This window comes from Oryzias melastigma, linkage group LG13 (assembly GCF_002922805.2).
Source record: "Oryzias melastigma strain HK-1 linkage group LG13, ASM292280v2, whole genome shotgun sequence".
Classification (NCBI taxonomy): Eukaryota; Metazoa; Chordata; class Actinopteri; order Beloniformes; family Adrianichthyidae; genus Oryzias; species Oryzias melastigma.
Genome location: NC_050524.1, coordinates 15,136,083 through 15,149,968, shown reverse-complemented (window position 1 = coordinate 15,149,968; position 13,886 = coordinate 15,136,083). Strand labels below are relative to the sequence as shown.

The 13,886-nt window shown below is 39.3% G+C and overlaps 2 protein-coding genes across 3 annotated transcripts; one reads left to right on the top strand and one right to left on the bottom strand.

Annotated features, from left to right (window-relative positions):
* Window positions 1-1,298: 1,298 nt before the first annotated feature.
* On the top strand, window positions 1,299-13,247 carry gfm1 (G elongation factor, mitochondrial 1). Its single transcript, XM_024276553.2, has 18 exons — window positions 1,299-1,511; window positions 1,611-1,763; window positions 1,849-1,981; window positions 2,706-2,910; window positions 3,934-4,050; window positions 4,186-4,336; window positions 5,217-5,371; window positions 5,460-5,544; window positions 5,621-5,758; window positions 5,998-6,099; window positions 6,715-6,771; window positions 6,844-6,981; window positions 7,149-7,231; window positions 11,233-11,395; window positions 11,479-11,623; window positions 11,743-11,903; window positions 11,990-12,043; window positions 12,512-13,247. The coding sequence occupies exons 1-18, from the start codon at window positions 1,437-1,439 to the stop codon at window positions 12,641-12,643; spliced, it is 2,247 nt and encodes a 748-aa protein (XP_024132321.1). The 5' UTR covers window positions 1,299-1,436; the 3' UTR covers window positions 12,644-13,247.
* Window positions 7,320-13,282, bottom strand: lxn (latexin). Of its 2 annotated transcripts, none has more exons than XM_024276560.2 (7): window positions 13,061-13,282; window positions 9,739-9,915; window positions 9,610-9,672; window positions 9,194-9,365; window positions 8,659-8,795; window positions 8,320-8,382; window positions 7,320-7,570 (listed from the first exon to the last, which is right to left on the bottom strand). In XM_024276560.2, the coding sequence occupies exons 1-7, from the start codon at window positions 13,175-13,177 to the stop codon at window positions 7,478-7,480; spliced, it is 822 nt and encodes a 273-aa protein (XP_024132328.1). In that variant the 5' UTR covers window positions 13,178-13,282; the 3' UTR covers window positions 7,320-7,477. The 2 variants fall into 2 exon arrangements, with proteins under 2 accessions (XP_024132328.1, XP_024132329.1); XM_024276561.2 differs by lacking the exon at window positions 13,061-13,282 and adding an exon at window positions 10,091-10,194 and having other exon boundaries at window positions 7,350-7,570.
* Window positions 13,283-13,886: the final 604 nt, after the last annotated feature.

The window sequence follows — 13,886 nt, the reverse complement described above, 5'->3', positions numbered from 1 at the left end:
TTCCGGCAACTATCACTCCAGTGTTCTAATGGTTCAACATGTTTGTTCAATGTGTCAGAAGGCTAACAGATGATTAGTAAACCTTTGTGCAATCACGTTAGCACAGCTGAAAACAGTTGATGTTGGGAGTGGGGTCATCTCGACCCTATAAGACCTATAAGATGCGCTGAACTTTTTTGTGTTTTGATTATTACTGGTGTCCATGGCAGACATGAAATCCTATCCACCTTCGTCCACCTTTGTCATGGGAGGGATAATACATCAATGTAAGGCTGGGGTCATCTTGACCCCATGAGATAGCACAAGGGTTAAATGCTCAAAATGACCATAATAAAATAACATTTACATGAAACTTGACTGTCTGTTGTTGTTCTTAGAAATGAAAACTATTCCAAGAGAGAAACTGCTAAGAAACTGAAGATTTCCTTCAACTGTGTTTACTACTCTCTTTAGAGAACAGCACAAACAGGCTCTAACAAAAGTAGACAATCAAGTGAGAGTCCCTGCTGCACAACTGAGCAAGAAGATAAGGGTATGAGATTCTTCAGTTTGAGGAATAGACACCTCACAATTCCTCAACTATCTTCTTTAAATATTACCTACAAAACTCCAGTGTCAATATCTACAGAGGCCCCAAATGCAAATTTGTCAATGTGTTAGGGACCCTAAAAAAATGATACTCATGGGGCCCAAAATCTCTAGCTGTGCCCCTGCTGAGGCATTCTCAGGATGTTGAGAGACATAGTGTGTCCTTGGTCTTCGCTGGGGCCTCCGCCTAATGAGACATACCTGGAACACCTCTCCAGGTAGGCATACAGGAGGCATCTGGACCAGATGCCAGAACCACCAACTGGCTCTTCTCTATGTACAAGCTAGTCTTTCTTTAACAGTTCTGGTATCGCCTGTCCGTCCTGGAATAGGATCTCTCCCTCATGTGGGAATCCCTAAGGTTTCTTCTTTTTTCCTGACTCAGGTTTTTTTTTAGGAGTTTTTCGTTACTGGGTGGAGGGTCCAAGGGCAGGGATAACCAGTTTTATTTATGACAAGAATTGAATCATTGTTAAATTGAATAATAGTTATGGTGCCAAAAATGTGTGACAAGTTAAACTGCAATTGATTTTTTTAAACATTAGTTTAAATTAATGTAATATTGAACTCTATTTTTTATATTGAATTCTAAATTATAAAATGTAAATTCAAGTTTCTTTTATGAAATAAAACATTGAGTTGTTAATTTAGAATTGAGTAGGCTTTTACTGACTTATTCCGTGAAAAATGCTGCGCTTTCCTCTTGTGAGAGTCAGCCATTTTGACCCTCAGGACTTTCCGTAGATGCGGAAGTTGTCAGGGACCCGGCGTGACTTTCAAGCAGGCTAACTCCGAAGCTAGGGTCGAATTGAAGAGGAATTACATTGTCACTAGCCTTTATTGTCAACATGATACTTTTAAAGGCGGCGTTGTGTTTGACCAAAACCCATCGTTTGGCCACAGGAAGCGTTACTCTGAAAAAGGTAACTTTAGCTAACTTGGTTATGAAAACATGCAGATTTCATAATGGTGAAGTAGAGAAACATGTACCCCATTGATCTTATTCTTTATCATATGCTCAGGTTCTTATTAACAGCTGTCGGGCATGTTCATCTGAAGTCTTTCCTAATGAGAGAATCCGCAATATCGGCATTTCTGCGCACATCGACTCCGGAAAGACCACTTTAACCGAGAGGGTCCTCTACTACACCGGGAGGATAGCAGAGATTCACGAAGTGAGCGCGAGCACCGACCACTTAAGATGAAGGAAATCTACAGGAAGGGGATTCTTCTAATTAGTTTGCCGTTGTCGGTGTTTAGGTGAAGGGGAAGGATGGCGTTGGAGCCACTATGGACTCCATGGAGCTGGAGAGACAGAGAGGCATCACCATCCAGTCAGCTGCCACATACACCGTGTGGAAGGATCACAACATTAACATCATTGACACACCTGGTACCAACACTTTGTATACTTCCACTGCTCTTGGAGCTTCATTCCAATGAAAATTGTGTTTTTTATATGTTCTATAAACATAAAATTAAGCTTAAAATTGCATTTCTAAGCATTTATCTATTAAAATCAATGTGAATCAAGAGCAGCCGAAAAAACTACAGTTGGAAAAAGCTTGTAGCAGTGGTGTAAGCACTACATTCTAATGCATCCACTTGCAGACAAATAGATCCACATACGTCTTCCGAGCTGGCACCTGCCTCAAAACTGTTCAGATCCAATATTGCTCACCAGTTTTGTTGCACCAGTAATGCTAAGTTGGGCTCTGTGGGGCTGTAAGCTAGCAGGAGAGTATGTAAACAAAGGGATGATGGGAAATGCGGGAAGGCTTACTCTGTAAGTCCCGCCAATAACTCCAAGGCGATTTTCTAATAAACTTCTGCTGCTCTGAAGAAACTATGTCCTAGAAAATGACAAAAAAAATATTATTTTGACTGAAAATTACATAATTATAATTAAAAGACTGTTAGGAACACTTTTACAACAGATCAAAAAATTATTGGAGTGGGACTTTAATATGCTCAAATCCATTTTTACAATTGTTGGCAACCAAACTTATAAGTTTACTTTATTAACAGCATAAACAATTCTTGATTTACTACACAATTTCTGAGTTTCTACGACTTGCTGTGTTTTTATTTAACTTGGACGGCTCTGGCCTTCACAGGTCACGTAGATTTCACCATCGAGGTGGAGCGAGCGCTGCGTGTTCTGGATGGAGCTGTGCTGGTCCTGTGTGCAGTGGGAGGCGTCCAGTGTCAGACCATGACTGTAAACAGACAAATGAAGCGCTACAACGTACCCTTCCTCACATTCATAAACAAGCTGGACCGAATGGGAGCCAACCCAAGCCGGGCTCTGCAGCAGATGAGGTAACACTACAATTTCTGATCATGTGCGCATGTACACACAGAGGTGAGAGGTGTGAGAAAACAAGAGTCTGTAACAAATAGTAGGATAATTTATGTTCTTCAACAAAAAAGCATTTAGTTCAATATCCACAATCAATTTTTGATGACATGATACCTTTTTAATCAGTAAATTGATTATGGTTTTCCATTATTTATTTAGTTACACCAACAAGTAATTCTCATGTGCGACCTGTTCTTGGACAAACGGAAGATGGATGGATGGATGGATGTAATTTTCCCCCAGAACCAGTCCACCTTAAAAACTAAAAGTCTAAAATAAACTCATAACACTGATCATCCGTGTCCATAAATCCATTGAAATGAAGCAAAGACATGAGAAAAATAGTTTTTTTCTGATATATCAGTAAAAAAAATATTTTTTACTCGACTCTGTCATTTAAACTCTCTCATCCAGAGGTGCGTCTAATACCCCAGCAGATGGGTGTCCTCCTGTTTACACTCCCCAGGCTTTACACTGGACCCCAAAAGCTTCAAATTTTAAGACAGGAAGTGAGATCTTCTGGCAAGAAGAAGTTTTTTTTTCTAATTGTCCCCAAGACGCGTCATTTTTGGCGTTCCTTCCTCCCTCTGGCGTCCCAACACCAACTTCAGTTAATAAACTTGAAGGGATGTTGCCATTTTTTACCAGATAAACGGTTCAAACAGTTCAAGCAATGTATGTTTGGAAAGACCACAACCAACTTTTTTGTAGAATTATTATTTTATTCACCGAAACCCATATATTTAGAAAGACTAAAGGGTCATTTTTCTGTATGTTTTTAACACTCAGACATCATGTTAACAAAATGACTATGTTGTACATTTGGTAACTAATACATCATTGAGGATTATTTTGTTTTTAGGCTGCCAAAAAGATTGCTGTCTGCTACATTACATTGTCACAATGACAACAAAACTTATTCTGTTTTAGATCATATCTTAAAAATCATTTTTTGGAATCAAATTGTCCAATTTTCCCTTTAGATCCAAACTGAACCACAACGCAGCCTTTGTGAACATCCCTATTGGCCTGGAAGGAAACATGAAAGGCATCATCAACCTTATAGAAGAGAGGAGCATGTATTTTGAGGGGCCATTTGGGTAAGAGACTCTCCAGGCAGTTTTTGCTTTTATATACTTAGAAATAGAATCTGTCCAACATAAAACAGACTCTATGTTTTTCCAATTAATGCCTGTCAAAGTTATCGCTCCAAAAGTTTTTCCGTCTCCCTGCAGTCAAAACGTCCGCTATGCGGAAGTTCCTCCTGAATTTCGCGCTGAAGCTGCAGATCGGAGGCAGGAACTGGTGGAGTGTGTTGCCAATGCTGATGAAACCTTGGGGGAGATGTTCCTGGAGGAGAAGATTCCAACCAAAGAGGACCTGAAGGTCAATAAGTTCAAGTCTATTCATTTAAATGGTGCCTTAAAATAACTACAGTCAAACAAGGTACATTTAAGTCCCAACACATTAAAAAAAGAAAAACACAACAACTTAGAAGTTAAAACAGTTAAAGGTAAAACGTATAAAAGTTTCAAAACACCAGATAAAAATAAGGCATGACAAGAAAACAGTAAAACACCAGCAGAGCAGAGTCTAATGCTGTCAAAACCTTGGTGATAAAAATAGGTTTTGGGTAGTTTTTAAAAAATGGACAGTGCACAGATTTCAAACACTCGTTCCCCTCTGAGATTCATCTTTAGTACCTTCGGGAGAAGCTGATCTGAGTCACTGATTCGGGGTGTGAGGACAGTGAAGCTCAGAGAGGAATGGCGGTGCACGATTTAAGATTTAAAAACAAAGCTTAAAATGAACTCCAAGTAATAATGGATTACAAATAATTGGACTTCAGGAAAATTCTCCTGTTCCAAAATATGAACGCTTTGGTCAACAATTCAGAGGGTTTTCATTTATTCCATATTTGTTTATATTTTATTATTTATTTTTATGTTTTTAGACGATTACTAATGTGAAGCTTGTTAAGATAACTGTGTTGTGCAATTTGGGCTATTTAACTAAAATTTATTTTAAATTGAGTTTAATCAGTTATTTAATACCAGTTTACTATTTAGGATATTTTGTTGTGAAGGAATTTGTGTATTAAAAGCAGGGACTATCAATCATGTCTGCAGTGGATTTCACAACCATTTATTTATTAAAAACTCAGTTAATTCTTCACTTTTTTATGTATTTGCACATATTTTTATTGGAAATCATTTGCAGCGGTTCTGATGTAAAGTTCAAAAGCAATCATGTGTGCTTCTTCCAGGCTGCGATCCGCAGAGCCACGGTGCAGCGTCTCTTCACTCCGGTGTTGGTCGGCACGGCGCTAAAAAACAAGGGAGTCCAGCCACTCCTGGATGCTGTTCTGGATTATCTACCAAACCCCACCGAAATAAAAAACTACGCCATCCTCAATGATGAGTCAGTGTTTCTGAAAATATATATTTTTTTATTTTTTAAAGCAACAAATTCAGTTCCTATTTCTGAAGTTTTTGTCCTCTGCTACTAGAGATTCTGCAGAAACTTCCAAGATTGAAATGGATTCTACAAGAGACTCTTCCAACCCTTATGTTGGTCTTGCTTTCAAGCTGGAAGTGCGTCACTCAGGGTGGAAAACTTTTTTTTGTTTGTTTCTTTTCCTATTTTAAGAATAATTTTCTATATTTTTAGGCTGGGAGGTTTGGACAGCTGACATATATACGGGTTTATCAAGGCTGTCTGAAGAAAGGAGAGTACATCTACAACACTCGCACAGGCAAGAAGGTCAGAGTTCAGAGGCTCGTGCGGCTCCACGCTGATCAGATGGAGGTAAGAATGAGCGTACAGCAGTCGATGGTAGAAGTTTTCCACTAGTGGTTTGTAGTTCAAACATTAGAGGAGCATCAGGGTTCCTCTTTAGGCTTAAGTCAAGCATGTAGCAAATAACCACAACTCCTGGGACATGCAAATAAAAGACTTTCAAAAGACATTTGATTTCATTTAAATGAACTAAAAAGGAAAAAGCAGATTAAAAGAATTTTACTTTCTCCTCCTGCCCGCTCCTTCAGGACGTAGAGGAAGTCTATGCTGGAGATATCTGCGCCCTGTTTGGGATCGACTGTGCCAGCGGAGACACTTTCACATCCAAGACTGGAACTAACCTCTCCATGGTGAGTCTGTTGAACCACCCTAGTATAAACAAGAGGGTCGGAACTGTTCAATGGTTCCCTTTAACAATGGAAACGCTCAAAATACCGGGCCAGACCGCTCAGTGGAGAAAAAAAAAAAAAGAGCCTAAATATGGTTGTAAAAACTTGTATAGCCACAAGTGAACTTGAGTTTTGAATGCAGAAACCCAAAAAATGTGTGTTTACATAGAAGTTTCATTGGAAGTGCCCGCATGAAGGTGCGTTGCAGAAAGACGTGTGAAGATGACTTAAGAAGGAAAGCTAAGAATTAAACAGAATTTAATGGCTTAGTTAGTATATTCGTTAAGATTTTGTAAATCAAGCCTTATAAAAATACTTATTTATGTATAACACACCAAGAACCTAGTTTCAAAGGAATGCAGGCATTCCGAATTAGTTTTTTTTGCACATTTGGTTCTTTTGTTTGCATAAAAATGTGTTTAAATAAAGTTCCATCAATGTTTCCTCCTGATCATCTGCACACTGGGCTGGACTAATATGTGCTTAGAAAAGTATCAATACATGTATACTTGTGATCTTAGAAGTTCTAAATAAAATTTAAGAAAAACGGGCTCATCATCACCTTATGTACCACAGGAGTCCATCCACATCCCCGAGCCCGTCATATCCATGGCCATGAAGCCGTCCAACAAGGTAAATATTCACTAGTTCACTATTGAAGCAGCGGCTCGCACTTTTCCTCACGCCGCTTTTGTCTCCAACCAGAACGATCTGGATAAGTTCTCCAAAGGCATCAACCGGTTCACCAGAGAGGACCCCACTTTTAGAGTTCACTTCGACACAGAGAGCAAGGAAACCATCATCTCTGGGATGGGGGAGCTGCACCTTGAAATCTACTCACAGGTAAATCGTCTCTTTTCTCCACATTTAATCTTTTGTTTTAACATTTAGAGAAAAAAAAAACATTGAAAAATCAATCTAATTTCAATGATTTTCTAATCTGTGATTTTACATTAAATATCTAATAAACTGACTTTGAAGCTGCCAATGTGATCTGGTTTGGTGTTTAGAGGATGGAGAGAGAGTACAACTGTCCCTGTGTGATGGGCAAACCCAAAGTGGCCTTTAGAGAGACCATCACCAGTCCCGTATCGTAAGTCTTCTTCTCTTACACTTAAAAAACACACATGCACTCTTTAGAAAACCAATTCATGGGTTTAAAGAAGCATTAATCCACCATAAACATTTTGTGAAATTTATTATTAAGCATACATTTCAGTCAGGATAAATTTTACTTTTTGTTCTTCTGCCAAATACAATTTATAAAGTGGTAAAAAGAGTACAAAATAGTGTCATGGCAACAAGGTGAATGCCAGCATTTTTTTTTGTACTTTAACATTCAGTGATGCGGTTTTGGTATCTGCTTCATCTGCTGCACTTTAACGCCCCCTGCTGGAGACCATGTGAAAAGCAGCTTCCAGTGAAGAATTTCCTGAAGCAAAAAATAAAAATTTAAAAGGTTAAAAGCAAACAATCAGGAAGTTAAACTGTATTGTATAGTACATCTTCAATAAAAAAATATTTTTATAAATTAGAGCTGTCAAGAAGGTTTGCAGTTTCTTTCCAAAGCTGCTGAAAGCTAAGGAGCGGGGCTGCCTAACCCTGATTCCTAGAAAAGTGCCACCCTGCCTGTTTTCCCTCCTTGTTGCTGATTAGCCGAGTCCACATTCTGATTGACTGAACACACTAAACCTGGTCATCTGAAGCAAGGAGTGCAGGGAGGGCAGGAAAAGGCCGGGTGGCAGATTTCCAGGACTGAGGTTGGCCATTCCTGCAGATTCTATAGGATCATATATACAGTCATAAGGATAATGTCTGAATACATGCAAAACGTTGTCAGAAAAAGTTTCTGGCATATTGCAAATCACCAACAGAACTTTAATTGAATACATGACAGTAGTTGGTGTGAACAAAATATCAATTTAACCGCTTAATGCCTGAATTTATTTCAAAATATGAAAAAAAAATACATTAAAAAATAGATTTTGCTTTTAAGAACCTAAGAACGTTTTGGTAATTTTGGAGCCAAAATGGTTCGTCACATATTTGCGACAACAGGCATTAAGGGGTTAATCATAACTACATTAGAGTTTTACAGCATCTCGAGGGAAAAAAAATAAAATAAAACTTCTGCTTTAAAGAGCAGAAATGTATGAGTTAGATAAGTTTATAAATATTTACCTGAGACACCATGTCATGGAGCAACATGAGGGAGTCAAACTTCAGCTCGTCACTCTCAGTTTCCTGCAGCAGAAAAGACAAATGTGCTTTAGATTAGATGTTACAGGTATATTTTAGTCATAGTTACATATGTTTAAAAATGTTTTTGTTGTAAATTAAAGATCAACTAACATTTTACTGGTTTGTGCAGACCTTATGGAGTTTAAATACACCATTTCTTAATAAAAGCACAAGGATATGATTCTACCGTTTGATTAATGTACTAACATGTTTATGAGAAAACTACTAACTGGATTTCCAGAATTATTTTATGGACTAGTGACAAAAGCATAGACATACCAGCTGCGTGATCTGGGCCACCTGAGCCATGTTGTACAGAGTGTTTTCCGTGGATTCATTCAGCATGATGAAGCTGGAAGCCGCGATGCTCAGGTGCCAGAAGGGCATCATGTCAGGCTCAATGTTGCCTTGGCTGTCTGAGGATAGTTAGCACAGTTACAGTACAGGAGCAGCTCAATGAATACAAACATGGATTTAGTTTAAAATGTATAGAATTTACTAAGTTTATCTGGATCGTTTCTTTCAAGTTTGTTGATTAAACTTACAGCTAATAAACCCAATATTCATCATTTTCAATCAATCATGAAGATTTTTGGTTATTGCTGAAGCAGCTGGTTGTTCATAGACATTTATGTAAAGTTCAAATGTGGTAGAAAAAGATCAGAAATACCTGCTAGGTTAGAGGGATTTTGAAAATAAGTTTATTCAAGAACTTAGTGAAAATTCACTAAAAGTGAACTTCAAGTATTGAAAGAATGAGATCAGTTTACATAAAACCCTCAGCACAGAAGCGGTGATCTGGAGTATTTCAAACCTGGTATGTACTGAGCGGACAGCAGGCTGTGGTTCCCCTTGTACCGCTGGTATAAGGCCTCCTCTTGAGCCGTGGTGTTCTGGAGGAGCTCCTCACAGGAGGCCTTCACCTCAGCTGGTTGTGTCGGCTCCCCCCGCGGAAAGAAAACCTCTGCTGAGCACTTCTGCTTCCTCTGGAGGGTGGATGCAGGGAGAGGCGTTAATGAAACTGGATGCGTCACCATAGGAACCAGTGTGTTGAACTAGCTTAAGCTCCTTTTTTCCTCAAAGCAGGTTCTGGTTAGACCTGTCCAGCACAAAGACTGTCATCTAGAAATGACTTTTTAGTGAATTAAAATCTGCTTTAGTGTAGCACTTTTGTCCTACAAAGACATTTTTTAAATATATAATCTAAAAGATAAATAAAGAAGATCTTACATTGCTGATAATCTCATGCGCTGAGATCTGGAGGTGGTACCGTCTTCCCGTGTCGTCCACATCCTGAAGAAAACAGTGGAGGTGAGACAGACGGCTCTGTGCAAACTTCAGCTGTGCAGCTCATCTGACCTCCGCCGTGGCACTGAGGACCTCCTCCAAACCAAACAGCCTGTACGGCGAGCCGTAGCGCGTGTTCAGGTAGTGCTGGACAACCTTCGCTGCCCTTCGTGCAGGAAAGTGATTGGGGTTCAGCTCGCCGGTTGCCATTACATCCCCGTCTCCCTCCTCCACCGTCAGGTCTTCTTTCTGTGGAAAGAAATAAACATTTTGAAGGAAAAGAAGAGCAGATGAGGGAAGGGCATTTCCTTTAGGACTTTGATCCTCAGCTGGGTGGGGCTGTTTGTAGATTAACACACATCTCCAAACCAAAATGAAAAGTAGTGCGAGGAGAGAGGATGATCTGATAAGAGCCTAGTTTAACCTTTGCAGCAGAGCTGAACGCTGGGCAGGTCGGAGGTCAACTCCGATCAGGTAACCGAGCCAGATGCTCCCAGTGCAAACTAAAACATGACTTCCTCTTTCCGTCAACAAGGTCTGCCTTCTTAAAGAGACAGAACACTTTTACGGATCCTCCCACTCCGAGTGCTAAGATAAACAGAAACCTACACAGATCTGCAGCAACAGAGTCAAACTGAAACAGACCATCTACTCCTGATACCCGCTGCCTTTATTCTCCTCACTGCTTTGGATGTGTTTAATAGTTAAAACTGTACAAATGTGTTCTTATCCCAGTTGATATTGTCTTCCAACTTCTTAAATAAGGTTTAAAAATCATAATTTTCTGCTTAGAAAGGCAAATATTTAGAGCAGGGGTGTTAACTTTTTGCAAAGAAGACCAGATTTCATGAGGAGAAAATGTGTGTGCAGCATTCAGTCTAATTTTTTGAAACAATACAATGACTTTAAATGCAAATGACCTATTGAAAGATTTCTTTTTGTAACTGAACAAAATTATCAAAATACATTTTTGCTAAAATTACTGTGAATTTCTATATGAAAAGATCTGTCACTGGGGCAAAACTAAATCTGGATTCATTTGAAAAGTGGCATATTATTATTATAATTATTAGGTGTAAATTTCTAAACTTACATTTTGTGAACATTAAAAGAACAAATATATTTTCCAGAAGTACAAACCACTGTGCTTTTGATCACAGAAACAAATTCTGTTCCTCTTGTGTGGCCCTAAGGGCTCTGAGGGTCAACATAATTCAGCCAATCACAAACAAGAACTGTATTTCTTGAAAAACTCTGGGGGCCACAAACTCATTTTAAGACAGGAACCCTTCAGGCTAGAAGAAATTTCAACGCAGGCTACATTTGGCCCACTGGCCAGACCTTGGACATGCCTGATTTATAGTCTTAGACTAAAATTTTTAGTTTTACTAAATTGAATTTTAGATTTTATTTGGCGAAAGCTATAATTTCCCCATTTCTCAAATGATGGGTTTTATTTCCAGCATTCTGCTTGTGCATTGTTGTTCTTCAAGTGACTAAAGTGACCGTAGACTCACTCCCTCTGGTTTATTCTCTGTATAAACTTTGTTCATCCGTCTTCTGCAGGTTTGACTTTACGCACAAGAAGCAGAGCGGCGGCTCCGGACAGTACGGTAAAGTCATCGGCGTCCTCGAGCCTCTGGAGTCAGAACATTACACCAAACTGGAGTTTGAAGACCAGACAGTCGGCACCAACGTCCCAAAGCAGTTTGTCCCAGCAGTCGAGAAGGTGCAGACAAAATTAAAACAGGAGAACAACTTGTGACATGTAAACCATTACTTTAATATGTGCCATCTCCCATGATGCCTCAGGGCTTCAGAGACGCCTGTGAGAAGGGATCCCTGAGCGGACACAAGATTTCGGGTGTCCGATTCGTCCTGGAAGACGGAGGTCATCACATGGTTGACTCGAATGAGCTGTCTTTCATTCGTGCTGGAGAAGGTGCTCTGAAACAAGGTCAGTACAGAGCTGCGAGGGTTTTTGGTTAAATCTAAAATGGAACAAACAGAACATCATAATCCAGGACTGCATCCTCTCCCCGTCATGTGGAGTTTTCACTATTCTTTGCTCCATAGCCGTGGAAAAGGCCAACAACATCATCCTGGAGCCCATCATGTCTGTGGAAGTTGTTGCACCTCAGGAGTTTCAAGGAGCAGTCATCGCCGGGGTGAACCGTCGCCATGGCGTCATCACGGGACAAGATGGAGCTGAGGGGTTCTTCACTTTGTACGCGGATGTAGGTTTCAAAGAAGTTTTTTTAAACCTTTTAACAAAAGCGTTTTTTGAGTAGCATCTGTTAAGAAATGCTCTGGTTTCTTCCAGATTCCACTAAACGATATGTTTGGCTACGCCACAGAGTTACGCTCCTGCACCGAAGTAAGTTTTAGACAAAACACTTTGAAGAATTTCCTCTTTTGACTATTAGCTAAGGTTTTTAGTAGGGCTGGTTATGAACAATACTTTCCAGAATTGATTTGATTTGATTTTTTTTTTAACCACAAATGGTTACTTTAAATATATATTTCTTTAAAAGAGTTTGGAAAATTTATTCCTGTAAGTAAATAAAGTCAGCAATGTATGTTTAGGTCGACCGGGCGTTAGCATTAGCCACCCTATGGGAAATTCCATTATACATTAGCATCAAGCTAGCGGACTTAAGCATTATGCGTTAGATCGATTCCTAGTTTGATTATTAATCTATTAAATTTAGATCGATTTTTAATCAACCCAGCCCTAGTTTTTAAGTTTATTCCTTTTTGTCCAACTTTTGTCCCAAAAAACAATCTTAATATCTAAATAAAACATAAAATGGCAGGGGTTTTGACTGTATACATATTTGTCCAGGGTAAAGGCGAGTACACCATGGACTACAGCAGATATCAGCCCTGCCTCCCAGCTACACAAGATGAACTCATCCACAAATATTTGGAAGCCACAGGCCAGCTGCCCACCAAGAAAAACAAGTGGAAGAGCTGAAGAGCGTCCGTTCAGCTGCTTCCTTCTGTTCTGGACTGACGTCACTGCAGTTTTTCTCCTCAGAACTGTGAGGCTACGATTCAATAAGCCAAACAAAACTTTACTCTTCTTCATTGAGTGCATCCCTAATTTATATACTTAAAAAAATAATAATGTTTTACTCAATTTTGGCATCATTTGATCCCGTATTTCTCATCCAGCTGTCAAAGGATAATAGTTACTAACAGTTACAGTGAGTTTGTTGGTTTGACTGGAGTTTACAGCGGATTTTGTACTATGTACAAAATGATTTAAGGTCGCTGCAAAGATACAGAGTCTTTTTAAAATGTTTGTTCAAAGACAGAAAATGTGAGTTTATTTTTTCTAAGTTTCAGAGACTAAACACAACAAGAAAATCCAAAAAGCGCTAAAGCTCACCTGTGATGCAGCGACAAAGATCGGATGAACTGACACGTCCTTCAGGCTGATTGCTGCCGTGGAACCCCCCCTCATTCCCATTAACACAACCAGAACAATGAAGCCTCTGAAACCCATGTCCGTCCGAGAGTAGTGATGCGAGAGAAAAAGCAAAAATGAAAACTGGTCTAAAGAGAGGGCAGCCAGGGGTGAATCAGTGAGGAGGTGGAGAGAAGAGACTGTCCAGATCTCGCTGTTTTTCTCTGGTACGATCTGTTTCTGCTCCTTCTAACTAAACAAACTGCTCCACTTAGACATTACTCACTTCCTCTCAAGTGAATCTCTGCTGTTAAATGAGTTTGAGGCTCTCTGCTTAGACCTGCAGGTGTTTTTCATCTGAGAGTCTGATTGCAACTCTGAAAATGGACTCCTGCTGCAGATTTTTGTTCTGCAAACAGGAAAAGAGAAAACAAGGGAGTTGGATGATCATATTCAAGCAATTATGAAGGACTCAGATTTAGAGTTTTTGCACAAAAAAAACATAATTTTTTTTTCCTTCGGATGATGTTTGTTCAAAAATCTCACCACCACAACAGTTCAGATCTGAAAAAAAAAATTAAAGACCAATTTGGATTATAGAGGGAATATTTAATGTGATATTAGTCGTATTTTGTGACAACTAAACAAAAAACGGACTTAAAAAGCAGAATGTTGTTTGAATTTTTACATCTTTGCTGTATAAATCCGTGAAGGATAAGCTCTTGGAAGCTTAAAGTTCCCAAAAAAGTAAACCGATTTTTGATAATAGAGTGAAAGCACCAAGAAACTTTAGACAATAATGAAAAAT